Here is a 17,262-nt window from a genome sequence, read left to right as displayed (position 1 = left end):
GACACCTCTACCGGCCCCACCGTCTTTCCCGGCAGCGGGCCTGGACGAGTGCCTCCGAGCCATCCTTCTGGGGATCCTGGAAGGGCTGATGTGCCAGGCTGTGCCGGCGCCGGGGGTGCTTGCGCCCTCGGCGCCTTTGACTGTGGCGCTGGCGAGCTCTAGCCCGGTGCCGAGGTCGTCGACACCGCCGCCGCTTGCAGCGCCGGTCTCGACCGCCACGCAGGTGGAGTCCCCGTCGACGTCGATGGAGGGAGCTTCGTCCCCGCCGGCGCGGGAGTCCACCGCTCGACGACACCGAGGCCTCGGTGCCTCGACGTCGAGCCGGGCCCGGTTAAGGACTCAGCTACATGATTTTATGTCCGATACCGAGGAAGAGGCCTCGTGGGGGGAAGAGGAAGACCCCAGATATTTCTCCTCAGAGGAGTCTGCGGGTCTTCCCTCGGACCCCACGCCTTCACCAGAGAGGAAGCTCTCGCCTCCTGAGAGCCTCTCCTTTGCCTCCTTTGTAAGGGACATGTCTATTTGCATTCCCTTCCCCGTGGTCTCTGTGGATGAGCCGAGGGCTGAGATGCTCGAGGTCCTCGACTATCCATCACCACCTAGAGAGTCCTCCACGGTGCCGTTGCACAATGTCCTCAAAGAGACACTGCTTCGGAACTGGATGAGACCACTATCTAATCCCATCATTCCCAAGAAAGCAGAGTCCCAGTACAGAATCCACTCGGACCCAGAGTTAATGCGGCCCCAATTGCCCCATGACTCGGCGGTCGTGGATTCTGCTCTCAAGAGGGCACGGAGTTCGAGGGATACCGCCTCGGCGCCCCCGGGGCGGGAGTCTCGCACTCTGGACTCGTTTGGGAGGAAGGCCTACCAATCCTCCATGCTCGTGACCCGCATCCAGTCGTACCAGCTCTACACGAGCATCCACATGCGGAACAATGTGAAGCAACTGGCGGACCTGGTCGATAAGCTCCCGCCGGAGCAGTCCAGGCCTTATCAGGAGGTGGTCAGGCAGCTGAAGGCGTGCAGAAAGTTCCTGTCCAGGGGTATCTATGACACCTGTGACGTGGCATCTTGTGCTGCGGCCCAAGGTATAGTGATGCGCAGGCTCTCATGGCTGCGTGCCTCTGACCTGGACAACCGCACCCAGCAGAGACTGGCCGACGTCCCTTGCCGGGGGGATAATATTTTTGGTGAGAAGGTCGAGCAGCTGGTGGACCAACTGCATCAGCGGGAAACCGCCCTCGACAAGCTCTCCCACCGGGCGCCTTCAGCACCCACCTCAGCAGGTGGACGTTTTTCCCGGGCCCAGCAGGCTGAGCCCTATTCTTTTGCAAAGCGTAGGTACACCCAGCCGGCCCGAAGGCCTCGTCAGGCACAGGGACAGCCCCAGCGCGCTCATTCTCGTCAACAGCGTGCGCCTAAGCAGCCCCCTGCGCCTCCACAGCAAAAGCCGGGGACGGGCTTTTGACTGGATCCACGGGAACATAGCCGCCCTCAAAGTGTCCGTACCGGACGATCTGCCGGTCGGAGGGAGGTTAAAATTTTTTCACCAAAGGTGGCCTCTCATAACCTCCGACCAGTGGGTTCTCCAAATAGTGCGGTGCGGATACGCCCTGAATTTGGCCTCCCTGCCACCAAATTGTCCTCCGGGAGCTCAATCCTTCAGCTCCCATCACAAGCAGGTACTTGCAGAGGAACTCTCCGCCCTTCTCAGCGCCAATGCGGTCGAGCCCGTACCACCCGGGCAGGAAGGGCAGGGATTCTATTCAGGTACTTCCTTGTGGAAAAGAAAACGGGGGATGCGTCCCATCCTAGACCTGAGAGGCCTGAACAAATTCCTGGTCAAAGAAAAGTTCAGGATGCTTTCCTTGGGCACCCTTCTGCCAATGATTCAGAAAAACGATTGGCTATGTTCCCTGGATTTAAAGGATGCATACACTCACATCCCGATACTGCCAGCTCACAGACAGTATCTCAGATTCCGCCTGGGCGCACGGCACTTTCAGTATTGTGTGCTGCCCTTTGGGCTCGCCTCTGCCCCACGAGTGTTTACAAAGTGCCTCGTGGTGGTAGCGGCGTACCTACGCAAGCTGGGAGTGCACGTGTTCCCATATCTCGACGATTGGCTGGTCAAGAACACCTCGGAGGCAGGAGCCCTCCGGTCTATGCAGTGCACTATTCAACTTCTGGAGCTGCTGGGGTTTGTGATAAATTACCCAAAGTCCCATCTCCCGCCAACACAGTCTCTGGAATTCATAGGAGCGCTGCTGAATACCCAGACGGCTCAGGCCTTCCTTCCCGAAGCGAGGGCCCACAATCTCCTGTCCCTCGCTTCGCAGACCAGAGCGTCTCAGCAGGTCACAGCTCGGCAGATGTTGAGACTTCTGGGTCATATTGTCTCCACAGTTCATGTGACTCCCATGGCTCGTCTTCACATGAGATCTGCTCAATGGACCCTAGCTTCCCAGTGGTTTCAGGCCACCGGGAATCTAGAAGATGTCATCCGCCTCTCCACCAGTTGCAGCACTTCACTGCTCTGGTGGACCATCCGGACCAATTTGACCCTGGGACGTCCATTCCAAATTCCGTAGCCCACAAAAGTGCTGACGACGGATGCATCTCGCCTGGGGTGGGGAGCTCATGTCGATGGGCTTCACACCCAGGGTCTGTGGTCCCTCCAGGAAAAGGATCTGCAGATCAACCTCCTGGAGCTCCGAGCGATCTGGAACGCACTGAAGGCTTTCAGAGATCGGCTGTCCTATCAAATTATTCAAATTCGGACAGACAATCAGGTTGCAATGTATTACACCAACAAGCAGGGGGGCACCGGATCTCGCCCCTTGTGTCAGGAAGCCGTCGGCATGTGGCGTTGGGCTTGCCAGTTTGGCATGCTCCTCCAAGCCACATACCTGGCAGGTGTAAACAACAGTCTGGCCGACAGACTGAGCAGAGTCATGCAACCGCACGAGTGGTCGCTTCATTCCAGAGTGGTACGCAAGATCTTCCGAGAGTGGGGCACCCCTTCGGTGGACCTTTTTGCCTCTCAGACCAACCACAAGCTGCCTCTGTTCTGTTCCAGACTACAGGCCCATGGCAGGCTAGCGTCGGATGCCTTTCTCCTCCATTGGGGGACCGGCCTCCTGTATGCTTATCCTCCCATACCTTTGGTGGGGAAGACCTTACTGAAGCTCAAGCAAGACCACGGCACCATGATTCTGATAGCGCCCTTTTTGGCCCCGTCAGATCTGGTTCCCTCTTCTTCTGGAGTTGTCCTCAGAAGAACTGTGGAGATTGGAGTGTTTTCCGACTCTCATCTCGCAGAACGACGGAGCGTTGCTGCACCCCAACCATCAGTCCCTGGCTCTCACGGCCTGGATGTTGAGGGCGTAGACTTCACTGCGTTGGGTCTGTCTGAGGGTGTCTCCCGTGTCTTGCTTGCCTCTAGGAAGGATTCCACTAAAAAGAGTTACTTTTTCAAGTGGAGGAGGTTTGTCGTTTGGTGTGACAGCAAGGCCCTAGAACCTCGTTCTTGCCCTGCACAGAACCTGCTTGAATACCTTCTGCACTTATCAGAGTCTGGCCTCAAGACCAACTCAGTAAGGAATCACCTTAGTGCAATTAGTGCTTACCATTATCGTGTGGAAGGTAAAGCCATCTCTGGAGAGCCTTTAGTCGTTCGATTCATGAGAGACTTGCTTTTGTCAAAGCCCCCTATCAAGCCTCCTGCAGTGTCATGGGATCTCAACGTCGTCCTCACCCAGCTGATGAAACCTCCTTTTGAGCCACTGAATACTTGCCATCTGAAGTACTTGACCTGGAAGGTCATTTTCTTGGTGGCAGTTACTTCAGCTCGTAGGGTCAGTGAGCTTCAAGCCCTGGTAGCTCATGCTCCATATACTAAATTCCATCACAACAGAGTAGTGCTCCGCACCCACCCAAAGTTCCTGCCGAAGGTGGTGTCGGAGTTCCATCTTAACCAGTCAATTGTCTTGCCAACATTCTTCCCCAGGCCTCATTTGTTTGTTTCTTTCGACCCTAACAGGCTAGGGGTCGCTGTCGGGAAACGCACCATCTCCAATTGGCTAGCAGATTGCATTTCCTTCACTTACGCCCAGGCTGGGCTGGCTCTTGAGGGTCATGTCACGGCTCATAGTGTTAGAGCCATGGCAGCATCAGTGGCCCACTTGAAGTCAGCCACTATTGAAGAGATTTGCAAGGCTGCGACGTGGTCATCTGTCCACACATTCACATCACATTACTGCCTCCAGCAGGATACCCGACGCGACAGTCGGTTCGGGCAGTCGGTGCTGCAGAATCTGTTTGGGGTGTAAATCCAACTCCACCCTCCAGGACCCGAATTTATTCTGGTCAGGCTGCACTCTCAGTTAGTTGTTCTTCATAGGTCAAATTTCTGTTGTACCCTCGCCGTTGCGAGGTTAAATTGACCTGGATTGTTGTTTTGAGTGAGCCTGAGAGCTAGGGATACCCCAGTCGTGAGAACAAGCAACCTGCTTGTCCTCGGAGAAAGTGAATGATACATACCTGTAGCAGGTGTTCTCCGAGGACAGCAGGCTGATTGTTCTCACCTACCCTCCCTCCTCCCCTTTGGAGTTGCGTTGATCATTTTTGCTTGTCATTCAACTGAGCGGGAACGGTCACGCACGGGCGGCATGCGCAGTGGGCGTGCCCTGCGTGTGGACCGCCCGCGAAGCTTCTTCCGGTTGGTGGGGGCTGCCGCAGACGTCACCCGGTCATGAGAACAATCAGCCTGCTGTCCTCGGAGAACACCTGCTACAGGTATGTATCATTCACTTTCATGATGGACATGAGGCACTGGGCAGGGCTGCTGGCAATGAATACATCGTCTCTCTATCCCCACAAGACATTGATCTGTTGCACTACTCCAAGCTCAGCTTCCTCCAGAAGTTTCCAAAGCTTTACAGCTCAATTCTGCCCAGATTCCAGTGGACAAACACAACTTTGAGTCCATCCTACACTCCTGGCAGTATCTGGGAAGTTACTACCCTCCTTTTCTATAAGCTTCTCCAAGACCTACAACTCAATATTGGCAAACATCTGTGAGTTGCAGTTTTTCAACTCCTTAAACTTAAATACAAGTTGCATCATGCTTTAGGACATGGTCCACGTTTATTTAAACATTTCGAAACCACATTATCCAATTGTCCTAGGCTGTGTACATCTGGAACATACAGTGAAAGACACAACAAACAGAGCAGAATACACGCAACTACAACAAAGAATCACGAAATAAATCGTCGTCACCAAGACTGATATCATGCGGCAGTAAGTGAAATACTCAGACTGAGAAGCCTGAGAAGAAATAACTGTTTCCTAAACTGAAGGGAGTAGAGGCAGCACTTGAGAAGATCAAATCTGCCAAATTCCAACTTGGCCGTCTGCCAGGGAAGGCTCACTGGCTACTGGACTCAATTGGCAGGAGAGCCCACCACGGATCCATGCTGGCACTGAAAATCATTGTGCGTCAGCTGCAGATCTTCTATTAACAACATTTCCTCCTACAGCTCGAAGAAGTTTGTCTTCTGATGTCAGTTAAAATCAAGAAGCCTCCTATCATCGCAGAGTAGCTTTTCAGGAGACGACTTACCTGATACAGTTTACTTAATAGTACTTATGCTATGCTACACAGTTCTTCTATTCTGCAATACCAAAAGATAAATCTGTGATCCACATTAACTAAGATAGCTGAATAAGAAATCCATGAATTTACAAAAAAACTTTACTAATATTCTATAACTACATTAAGAGAAATTTTCATTAACTAGGTAAGTTTTGAGTTCTTTTCGAAAAAATAGATAATTCTGTAAGACACATCTGTATTGACGACGACATTTCACACTGACACTGCTTGATAATATATCAAAAGTCAAACATAGCGTCATTTAACTGAGGGAAAACAAAGTAGCATTTGATCATGGGTTCTACTGTTAACTACATTAGAGAGGAACACACCTAATCAATCAGATATAATTGAGCATTTCCGTACATAATCTTAAAAACTAGAGTACAACATTTAAACTTTACTGTAGCCTGTACAGGCACCCAGTGCAGTTTAAGTAACACAGATGCCAAATCAGATTTTCTAGCAGAAAATCAGCCTAGCAGCAGTATTCTAAAGAAGCTGCAAATGTTTAGGTAAAATTTTTGAGCAGGCAATGTAGATGACGTTATAGTAGTAAAGTCTTGGTAATACCAAATCCTGTATCAGCCGCTTGTACCATCTGCTTGCCACATGGCTTTGAGAGCATCCAGCCTCTGCAAGGTTGTAGATAATTTCTGCCTGGGAGACATCTCTTCAGAGCCAAAGGTGTGGTAACACAAATTAAGGACAACTGTTCACATTTTATGAGTTATTCACAACTGGCAGATACTTCTCAACATAAGAGGATAGTTTAACCCCCTCAGCCTGATACTCAAAGGCTGTGACTTCATGAGCACAAGCAACTTTCATCTTCCAACCACAGCTTTCACCAAGCCCAATCTTGGTACACCATACTACCGGTTGGGGGGGGGGGGGGGTCCAAGAAGCATGCAATCACCATGACTGGTAAGTGCTTTCTGTTGTCTCTAAGTAATACAGACCAAATTTTCTTGCCATCCATCCCTCATCTATCATCATGCTTCCATTCTACAAACTAAATGTGCTGCTCCAAGCCAGAGCGGTGTTCTACTCCGGTTTCTTTTTCATCCCTCAAAATTTGGAGGACTTTGTCTATTGGAACCTCAAATGAGTATGGGTCGGTTTGGGAAGCTCGGTGCAACATGATGCCAACCATCAGCCTCTTGTACAAGCGAAGCTTTCTAGTAAACTATGAAAAAAAAATCCAACCTCGCTGCAGATGTCCCTTCCCTTTATCAGAGCAGTTCGGCCGCAAGACGTGCAGCCTTGTATGGTGCCTCTGTTGCACCTACCTCACATTTTCCAGATCTATCCTGTAGCTTCTGGGCCACATGGGAGTCATGGAGTATGTGACAGCACCTTCGGAGTCTTGCATGTGAGGCCATCAATGGCACCTCAAGGTGCATAGGAACCACTGTTCCCAACTTCTCTTGGACATGATTGTCCCTCCTGTGCTGGCACTACGGCTGAGTTTCATATGCTTCCTTTTTGGCTCACTCTTAGTAACTGACACACTTTGGCCATGGAAAAGGATTTCGAAGGAATGGATCTACGGAATCTTAACAGAGATTGGATGGCAACGCTGGTAATTGGAGAGTAAAACCAGTGCTGGGCGGACTTCTATAGTCTGCGCCCTGATCGTGGCAGAATACATATGGATGGGTTGGAGTGTAAATTTTAAGAGGCTTTGACGTTAGTTTCAGAAGGTCTGTGCCCTAAGAATGGCAAGGACAAATCATACTCTGGTATGCAATAAAGTATCACATACCATGTAAAATGAGTTTATCTTGTTGGGCAGATTGGATGGACCGTTCACGTCCTTTATCTGCCGTCATTTGCTATATAATATAACTATGACAAGGAAGTGGGCGCAGGATTTTAAAGACTTTACGTATAAGCCCTATGCACCTGGCACTTTGCCCTTAGCATTCCCTGTTGCCATTCGAGCAATGTTACTTTCCAGGTGACTGCAGTCAGTTGGTAGGTACACTGATGGTCCCTTGATCCAATCAGCTAGATACTGCCTCATTCAAGCACTTCTACCTTTCTGAGAAAGAGAAAACTGGAAGAGCTGGGAAGATCTCAATATCCTGGAATTGCTCACTTCCGAATCAACATCTTTTTATTAAACAGATAAAAATACATTAAATCAAACGTACATTAGTGGAATTTTCATTCTGGTCACTACATCTCAAAAAATATGGCAGAATTAGAAAAGGTACAGAGAGAGGTGATGAAAATGATAAAGGGAAATGGGACACGTGATATACCGCCTTTCTGTGGTTTTTTGCAACTGCATTCAAAGCGGTTTACAGTTATTTGTACCTGGAGCAATGGAGGGTTAAGTGACTTGCCCAGCGTCACAAGGAGCTGCAGTGGGAATCAAACCCAGTTCCCCAGGATCAAAGTCCGCTGCATGAACCACTAGGCTCCTGTCCCTATGAGGGACAGGCTAAAATGGCTAGGAGAAAAGACGACTGAGAGGAGATATAAGAGGTCTATAAAATACTGAGTGGAGTTGAACAAGTAGAGGTAAATCGCTTGTTTACTCTTTCCAAAAATACTAGAACTGAGGGGCATGCATTGAAGCTACTAAGTAGTAAATTTAAAAACCGGAGAAAATACTTTTTAACTCGACGAGTAATTAAACTCTGGGATTCATTGTGAAAGAATGTGGTAAAAAGTTAGCTTAGCAGTAGAAAAGGTTTAGATAATTTCCTAAAAAAAAAAATCCACTTCTTTATTTGTAGGATAAGCAGCATAAAATCTATTTTACGTTTTTGGGATCTGAGGATACTGGGCTTGATGGACCTTCGCTCTGTCCCAGTATAGCAACGCTTACGTACCATTCCAGTGCCTCTTAACACCATTCCCTCCCTCTAGCAGCACACGGTGCTGGACAGACTTCATAGACCACCATCTGGGAGCAAATAGTAACAGCACTAATACCAGAAACCTCCCCCTCACTATTGTATTGACTTGGTCTGCTTAAGATGGTACCTTTGGCCAGGCGGTGCTTTGTAAGTTATTTGTTTTCTAAGTGCACCACCACTCATGATGACTGAAGTTACAAGGTACCGCAAATACTACTACTACTACTATTTAGCATTTCTATAGCGCTACAAGGCGTACGCAGCGCTGCACAAACATAGAAGAAAGACAGTCCCTGCTCAAAGAGCTTACAATCTAATAGAGGGTACTGTGCCTATGTATCTTGTGCTTACCTGTAACAGAGATTCGATTTGAACATTAGGGGAATGCATTCACACTAATCTGCCCCGCTGACAGGCTTTCTCACATTCCTTCTAATAGCTATAGTACATGGTGACCTGACATGCCCTTCAGTACTTGAATCCCCCCCCCCCCCCCCCCCCCCCCGCACATGGCCAGGACTGAGGGGGGGGGGGGGAAGATACATAATTAGTTTAACTGCATTCTTTGAAGAACTCTTGTTACAGGTAAGCAACTTCACTTTACATACAAATGGAGAGACTGGTAATGGGCAGATTCTGTAGTGACAGGGGAGCTGAAATGTGGAAGTCCTGTCATTATCAAAATAATTAACATCTCTGTCATCTAAGGGATTGAGCCTGTGCTTGCAGGCCTTCTTTTAAGAGAGGCACCCCCAATCTCAGTGTCAAAGCTCTAAACACCATTTCCTTTCAATACAATGGGTTCTCATCACTATCCCTGACTTTATTTTCACTCATAGGCTGCAAGGAGAAGGTGGCAATGGGCTGCTGGGAATCCTTGGGGAGGCGGCCCCCGGGAAGCGGATCCGGAAGCCATCCCTGCTGTACGAAGGCTTTGAGGGTCCTACCATGATGCCAGGACTACTTCATGTTCCTTCAACCAATCCACTGCCTCCTGAGGTGGTGAATTCCAAAAAGCCAGGCCGCTCCACCAATCAGCTGCAGTACATTCACAAAGTGGTTGTGAAATCCCTCTGGAAGCACCAGTTTTCGTGGCCTTTCCGCCAGCCTGTTGATGCCGTGAAGCTGGGATTACCGGTAAAGAATAGTTAGTCTGCTAGTTTAAATGATTGTGTGTGTTTTTTAAATTATGTATGTTTTGTTAGTTACCTGCTTAGGTTAAAGCGGTGTATAAATATTGAAAATTAATAAAAGTAAATATTTCCAAATGGCTTAATTTTACACATACCATGGCAGGAATAAACCTCGCCCTTGTGCTAAATGTTTGAGAAGATCAGTCTCTGATTTGCTCCTAATTCTTGTCTCGACACAATTGTGCCAAAGAGAGCTGCTTCTCGGAAGTCGTGAGGCAGGGCAAGACAAATCAGTTTGCTACCAGTACAGTTGCTCTGAAATTCCTGTACCACACTGCTCAAGCTTGAGCCCATTAGCGCAGTGCAAAGAGCAGGAGGCCATTGGGACATCAAAAAAGAACATTCGCCGAAAGGGGGGGAGGGAAATAGGGATAGACAGAAAAAAGTAGGTAAAGGAAGAAAGCAGAGAGGGGAAAGATTAGGAAAAGATGAAGGAAAAACAAAAAATTGCACAAGGCAAATGGAAGAAAAAAGGGAAATAAGCTTGCCTTTCCTGTAATCTGCCTGCTGGGGTTGGGGTTTAGTAAGGTTGAGACTGGGAGACATTACTGGAAAGGTCAGAAGAGTTGAGAGGAAAAGGTCTTGAAAGAGTGGCATTGAGAAGGGAAGGGTGGAGGATGAGGAACGGGGAAACTGAGAATGGCAGGGTGGGAGGGGTAAGAAAAAGGAGAATGAAGGATGGGGAGAGTGGATTAAAGAGGCAGCTAAGAGGGCAGGATGGTGGGGGTGATGAAGACTCTGAACCAAAGGGAACATTCATCTCTGCTCGCTATTGGGGGTGTTAACATGTTGTTGACGGCACATCTTTTGGAGGGGCATTGCTGATTTCCATCAGTGATCTGCAATGGTATAGTAGGAGCCTTATTTCTAGGATAAGCAGCATAAAATGTATTGAACTTTTTTTGGATCTTGCCAGATACTTGTGACCTGAATTGGCCACTGTTAGAAACGGGATACTGGGCTTTATGGACCTTCAGTCTGTCCCAGTATGGCAATACTTTTACCTTTCTTTTTCTCTGGAAACAAAATGAGAAAATAGCTTTGATAAATTAGGCCCCCACCTCTGAGTGGATGGGATGCCCTTCCCTCCCCTATTGTGGGAACTTTGGGGCAATGTGAGTTATCGAAGGGAGTGAGAAGTTCAGCTGCTGCCCCCTAAATATTTGGGCAGGCATCATATCACAATGTCAGGCTGACATTGGCTTGCTTGAAAAATAAACTACCAGTCTCCTTCAGGAGGTAGAAGAACTTTGTTCTGTCGCAGTCTGGGATCTGGTTTCAGTATAATGGGGACATACCGCTGTGATTAGTCTTGATTGTATGTTTGTGATTGGTTTTTATTGTGTGTGTTCATTTGTGCTTCTCTCTGGATAAGAGCAATATATAAATGGCAGTAAATACAATGAAATTCTTTCTACCAGTTTGTTTGTTTTTTCCTTTTGTCTTCTATTTACGTTTGTTTTCTTGAGGATTTCTTTTTTTTTTAATGTGTGATAACAGAAAATTCCCTATCATCAAGCCGATCAATCCATAGACTGGTGGGTTGTGTCCATCTACCAGCAGGTGGAGATAGAGAGCAATCTTTTGCCTCCCTATATGTGGTCATGTGCTGCCGGAAATTCCCCAGTATGTTCTCTATCTAGCAGCTGTGTGGTCACACAGCAGCAGCTCTGGCTAGGTCTCCAAGCCTAATTGTTTAGGTTTTGTTGAGTACCTGGGGTTGAGGGCTCTTAGTGAGCAAGTGCAAACCTGGTGGTGCCAGGTCCCTCCTTTTCTACCCCCCACTCCTGCTGGCTCTGTTTAAAAAAAAAAAAAAAAACCCATAAAAATAGACGTCCTTGAGAGAAAGACGTCCTTGGTTGCAGCTACTCACTGGGACTCCAAATCGTTGCAGCTCGGTGCGAGAAGCAGGTAATTTTACCTTTTCCTAGCGGGCAGGGGGTTCCCGGAACGGTCTCCACGTGGCCATGGTGTCGGATGGCAAGGGCGCGAAAAGACGCTCCCTGGACCGCGTGCGCGCGTCTAGCGGGGGGTTCAAAGGCAGAAACGCCTTTCTTGGGCACCTTTTCGGAATCGGGAGAGTTCCCTGGGTTTTCTTCCAGTGCAGCGTTTTTTCCCGCCTTAGGCGCCCATCCCCCGCTGGCCGCCCTCCCGGCTGTGTCCGGCCACGATGCTCGATCGGCTCCTTCTTGGGCCGCCCTTGAGGTGGGAGACATTAATGGTATGGTCGCCCTTGACTCTGGCGACGGTATAAAATCTGCGAAATTAAAGCGCCATTCTTCCCACTCGGCTCCTTTGCGGAGTGTCGCGGCGGACGCCATTTTAGATGCGCAGCACGCCTCTCTCCCGCTCTTGGGAGCGCAGGTTGAGAGTGCCTCTAGGGCCGTGGCCCAGGCTGCAGAAGTGCACAGACTGGGGGGTTTCTCCCCTGAATTTATTTTACTGCTGCATCAGGCTTTCCTTATGCAAAACACTGCCCCTGCTCCTCTGTCAAAGGGTGATGAGGCTTCCATGATCAAGTGCCCTCGGGTGGATCTCCAGGCCCTAGGGGACTCTGTCTCCTCTGATGTGGATGAGGGTAGCATATCTGAGTTCTCCCAAAGGTCCTTAGAGGATTCTGTGGAGGAGACTGATCCCCGCTCGGATGGAGCGGATGACCCCTCTGCAGCGCGGCTTTTTCACTCAGAGGATTTGCCAAACCTGTTAGTGCAGGCCATGAGCATTCTAAAAATTTCCTCTCCGGAGGAAGGCCCTCTCTCAGCCTCAGCTGGCTCTGCCATTATGTTGGGAACTAAGCGCCCGCCCAGAACATTCCACATTCATGAAGCCATGCAGACTTTAATTTCGGCTCAGTGGGACGCCCCTGAAGCGAGCCTTAAGGTAGCCAGAGCCATGTCCCGTCTGTACCCTCTGCCTGAGGGTGAACGGGAGGCCGTTCTCTGGCCTACAGTAGACTCTTTAATCACTGCGGTGACTAAGAAGACGGCTCTGCCGGTGGAAGGTGGCACTGCCCTGAAGGAAGCTCAGGACAGGAGATTGGAGGCGTCCTTAAGGTCGGCCTTTTGAGGCGGCCGCCCTGAGCTTGCAAGCCTCGGTTTGCGGCTCCTATGTGGCCAGGGCATGCCTGACCGTTTTGCAGCGGGCTTCCCCCTCGGATTCTTCCTTGAGGACGGACTGGCCGGCCCTGGAGTCGGACCTGGCCTATTTGGCGAACTTGCTGTATGATGTCTTGAGAGCCTCGGCTAAAGGTATGGCTCAGACAGTTTCGGCCCGGCGGTGGCTGTGGCTTAAACACTGGTCGGCTGACCATGCCTCAAAATCGCGCCTAGCCAAGTTGCCTTTTAAAGGCAAGCTGCTCTTTGGGGACGAGGTGGACAAGATCATGACCGAGCTCGGCACATCTAAGGGCAGGAGTTTGCCGGAGGTCAGGATTTGGGCCGGCAGTGCTCGCCCTGGTCCCTCCAAGGGCCGATTTCAGGAAGCCTGTCGGTATCGCCCGGGCAAGTTGGCCTCCTCTTCCTCTTCTTTCAAGTGGAACTTCTCCCCCAAGCAGCATTCCCTTCGCAGGGACCACCGTCCCAGAGGTTCTTCCTCCGGCCCTCCCCCAGAGTCTCGTACCGAATGACGGGGCCCTGGTCCCAGAGCATATCGGAGGACGGCTATCCTCGTTTATGGGCGAGTGGACCAGGGTAACTTCAGACGTTTGGGTTCTGGAAGTCATCAGAGACGGCTACAAACTAGAGTTTTGCCGGCCCCTAAGAGACGGGTTCGTGAACACTCCCTGCAAGTCTCCAGTCAAAGCGGCAGAAGTACAGCAGACTTTGGACAACCTGCTCCGCCTGGGCGCGGTGGTCCCAGTGCCAGTAGATCAACTTGGCAAGGGACGTTACTCCATTTACTTCGTGATGCCAAAGAAGGGAGGTGCTGTGCGGCCTATCCTCGACCTCAAAGGAGTCAATCGGGCCTTAAAGATACGGCACTTCCGCTCCGTAATAGCTGCGGTGAAAAAGGGACAATTCCTGGCATCCCTGGACATCAAGGAAGCTTACCTACATATTCCCATCTGGCCGCCTCATCAGCGCTTTCTGCGCTTTTGCAGTACTGGGCTGACACTTCCAGTTCAGGGCCCTCCTGTTCAGGTTGGCTACGGCTCCGCAGACCTTCTCCAAAGTAATGGTGGTCATCGTGGCTTACCTCCGCAAGGAGGGAGTGCAAGTCCATCCCTATCTGGACGACTGGCTGATCCGAGCCCCTTCCTATACGGAGTGCGGGAGAGCTACAGACAGGGTCATTGCTCTTCTGAGCTCCCTGGGATGGATCATCAACTGGGAGAAAAGCCAGCTGCGCCCAACTCAGTCCCTGGAGTATCTGGGAGTTCGATTCGACACCCAAGTGGGCAGAGTGTTCCTGCCGGACAACCGGAGCGTCAAGCTTCGGACCCAGGTGGACCAGTTCCTAGCCTCCTCTACTCTTCGGGCTTGGGACTATGTGCAGCTGTTGGGCTCCATGACGGCCACGATGGAGGTAGTGCCAGGGGTCATATGAGACCACTACAGCACTCTCTTTTGTGGCGGTGGACGCCAGTCTCTGAGGATTATGCTCTACGCCTTCCTTTGGATCCAGCGGTGCGAAAGACGCTGAGTTGGTTGCTGAGGCCAGGCAAGCTGTCCGCAGGAATGCCTCTTACGACCCTGGAGTGGGTTGTTGCCATGACGGACGCCTGCTTGATGGGCTGGGAAGCCCACTGCCTGGGACGGACAGTGCAGGGGTTCTGGTCTCCTGCAGAGACGAAATGGTCCATCAACCTCCTGGAACTCCGAGCCATTCGGTTGGCGCTTCTAGAGTTTCTACTGGTGCTGAGGCCTGTGCGGGTCCTTTCGGACAATGCCACGGCTGTGGCCTATGTCAGTCGCCAGGGAGGTACCAGGAGCGCCCCTCTAGCCAAGGAGGCCATGAAGCTATGCCTGTGGGCGGAAGCGAATCTGGAACAGCTGTCGGCGGCCCACATTGCGGGAGTCATGAATGTCAAGGCGGACTTTCTCAGTCGCCATACCTTGGATCCCGGAGAGTGGCAACTGTCGGCTTGGGCGTTCTTGGACATCACGAAGCGCTGGGGCCGGCCGAGCCTGGATCTGATGGCGTCCTGGGCCAATTGCCAAGTGTCGCGTTTTTTCAGCAGAGGACGGGACCCTCGATCTCTAGGAGTCGATGATCTTCTCCAGCAGTGGCCGGCACAGGAGCATCTCTACGTGTTCCCGCCCTGGCCCATGATGGGCAGGGTGCTAGGCCGGGTGGCAAAGCATCCGGGCTGGGTGACCCTGGTGGGTCCGGATTGGCCCAGACGTCCGTGGTATGCGGACTTAATCAGACTCTCGGTGGACGGCCCTCCGCGGCTGCCAGCGGAGCGGGGCCTCTTGCATCAGGGTCCCGTGATGATGGAGGATCCCTCCCCCTTTGGTCTTATGGCCTGGCTCTTGAGCGGAAGCGGCTGAGGAAGAAGGGCTTCTCGGACAAGGTCATCGCCGCTATGCTGAGAGCGAGGAAGCGCTCTACTTTTACCACTTACGCCAGGGTTTGGCGTGCCTTTACGTCGTGGTGCAAGGCAGGCTCTGTATCGCCCTTCACTGCTCCAGTATCTTCAGTGTTGGCGTTCCTGCAAGAGGGGCTGGAGAAAGGCCTGTCGCTCAGTTCGCTGAAAGTCCAGGTGGTGGCTCTAGCTTGCTTCAGGAGTCGTCTGAAGGGGGCTTACCTGGCTTCACAGCCAGATGTGGTGCGCTTTCTCAAAGGAGTTAATCACCTGCGCCCTCCGCTGCACTCGATAGTGCCTACGTGGAATCTCAATCTGGTGCTATGGACCTTGCAGAAGCTGCCCTTCGAGCCCTTGCCAAGGGCATCGCTGAAGGACCTGACGTTGAAAGCAGTCTTCCTGGTGGCTATCACCTCAGCCAGAAGAGTTTCCGAGCTCCAGGCGCTCTCGTGTAGAGAGCCGTTCCTGCGATTCACTGAGGCAGGAGTGTCGATTCGCCCAGTGCCTTCCTTCCTGCCCAAGATTGTTTCTCGATTCCATGTGAATCAGCAGCTTTGCCTACCCTCCTTTCGTAGGGAGGATTACCCAGAGGAGTACCCTGCGCTCAAATACCTGGATGTTAGACGGGTCATCCTCAGATACTTGGAAGTGACCAATGATTTCCGGAAGTCAGATCACCTGTTCGTGCTGTTCGCAGGCCCTCGTAAGGGTCTGCAGGCATCTAAGCCTACGGTGGCACGTTGGGTCAAGGAGGCGATCGCGGCAGCGTATGTGGCGGCAGAGAAGATTCCGCCTATTCAGCTGAAGCCTCAATGGCAAAGTCCAGATCTGTCTCCTTGGAAGAGATTTGCAGAGCGGCTACTTGGTCGTCGGCACATACCTTCTCATGACATTACCGCTTGGATGTGGCTGCTCGGGCCGAGGCCCAGTTTGGGGCTTCAGTGTTGCGTTCAGGGATTTCCATGTCCCGCCCTGGGTGAGTACTGCTTCGGTACATCCCACCAGTCTATGGATTTATCGGCTTGATGATAGGGAAGGTAAAATTATGTATCATACCTGATAATTTTCTTTCCCTTAATCATAGCCGATCAATCCATAGCCCCTCCCAGATATCTGTATCGTTTGTGTTCTGGTTATATTTCAGGTTCAAGTTCAGTCTTCGGTTCCTGTTCACGAAGAATTCGTGTTCAAGTTCTTCCCATTGAAGTTTCTTCGAGTTGAGATGATTTTGTGTTACAGTGAGCTGCTGCTTCCTCTACCCCCGTTTCGGCGGTAGCTGGATTGACAAATTATGCCGGCGCTCCCTCCCGCTTCGTGCGGCTGCAGGGTAGCTTTGTATCCCTCCTGCTTCGGCGGTGTTAGGGTAAGCCAGCTCCTCCCGCGGTTGCGGTAGCAGGATAAGCCAGTTCCCCCCTGCATCGGTGGGTGTGGTTTCCCGCCCACCGCCCCGGCGGAGGTGTGCTGGAATATTTCCCCTCCCCCGCTTCGGCGGTGGTGAGCTGGGCAGTGTGTCCCTTTGTGGGTGTAATTTTCTAAGTGCTGAGTCCTGCGGATGGAGCTTTGATATCCACATACTGGGGAATTTCCGGCAGCAGATGACCACATATAGGGAGGCAAAAGATTGCTCTCTATCTCCACCTGCTGGTAGATAGACACAACCCACCAGTCTATGGATTGATCGGCTATGATTAAGGGAAAGAAAATTATCAGGTATGATACATAATTTTACCGTGGTGGCGGCTTTTCTGTAACAATCTTATTATAGTTTTGTTCATTAAAATATCTGGTTTGCTTGCATGAAGCTTTTTAATCATGGAAGTGATAGTGTCTCAAGTGACAGTGTCTTCATTCTCCAAAGTTGTGCTGGGCCCTTCTGTAGAAGAGTTGTATGATATGAGGTGCACATCGATTCATACAGACAGGCTGATAGATCCCCTGGGTAGAATAAGTAAGCAGGACCCTGCACTCAAGAGCTTGAATGTTAACACCTGGTGGAAAGAAGGTTTA

The 17,262-nt window shown here is 51.0% G+C and overlaps 1 protein-coding gene across 5 annotated transcripts in view; it reads left to right on the top strand.

The window, feature by feature from the left end:
- BRD2 (bromodomain containing 2) overlaps nucleotides 1-17,262 on the top strand; it is a 49,936-nt gene that overhangs the window by 10,702 nt on the left and 21,972 nt on the right. For 4 of the 5 annotated variants that reach the window (XM_030197257.1, XM_030197259.1, XM_030197256.1 and 1 more), the window contains exon 2: nucleotides 9,375-9,672. The exons of the other annotated variant lie outside the window; for it this stretch is intronic. In XM_030197257.1, the coding sequence (XP_030053117.1) occupies nucleotides 9,484-9,672 (189 nt within the window). In that variant the 5' untranslated portion in view covers nucleotides 9,375-9,483. The remainder of the gene's footprint in view (nucleotides 1-9,374; nucleotides 9,673-17,262) is intronic. 5 annotated transcript variants of the gene reach the window in all.

This window comes from Microcaecilia unicolor, chromosome 3 (assembly GCF_901765095.1).
Source record: "Microcaecilia unicolor chromosome 3, aMicUni1.1, whole genome shotgun sequence".
Classification (NCBI taxonomy): domain Eukaryota; kingdom Metazoa; phylum Chordata; class Amphibia; order Gymnophiona; family Siphonopidae; genus Microcaecilia; species Microcaecilia unicolor.
Note: the sequence above shows the minus strand (reverse complement) of the source record. Positions and strands in the feature narration are given on the sequence as shown.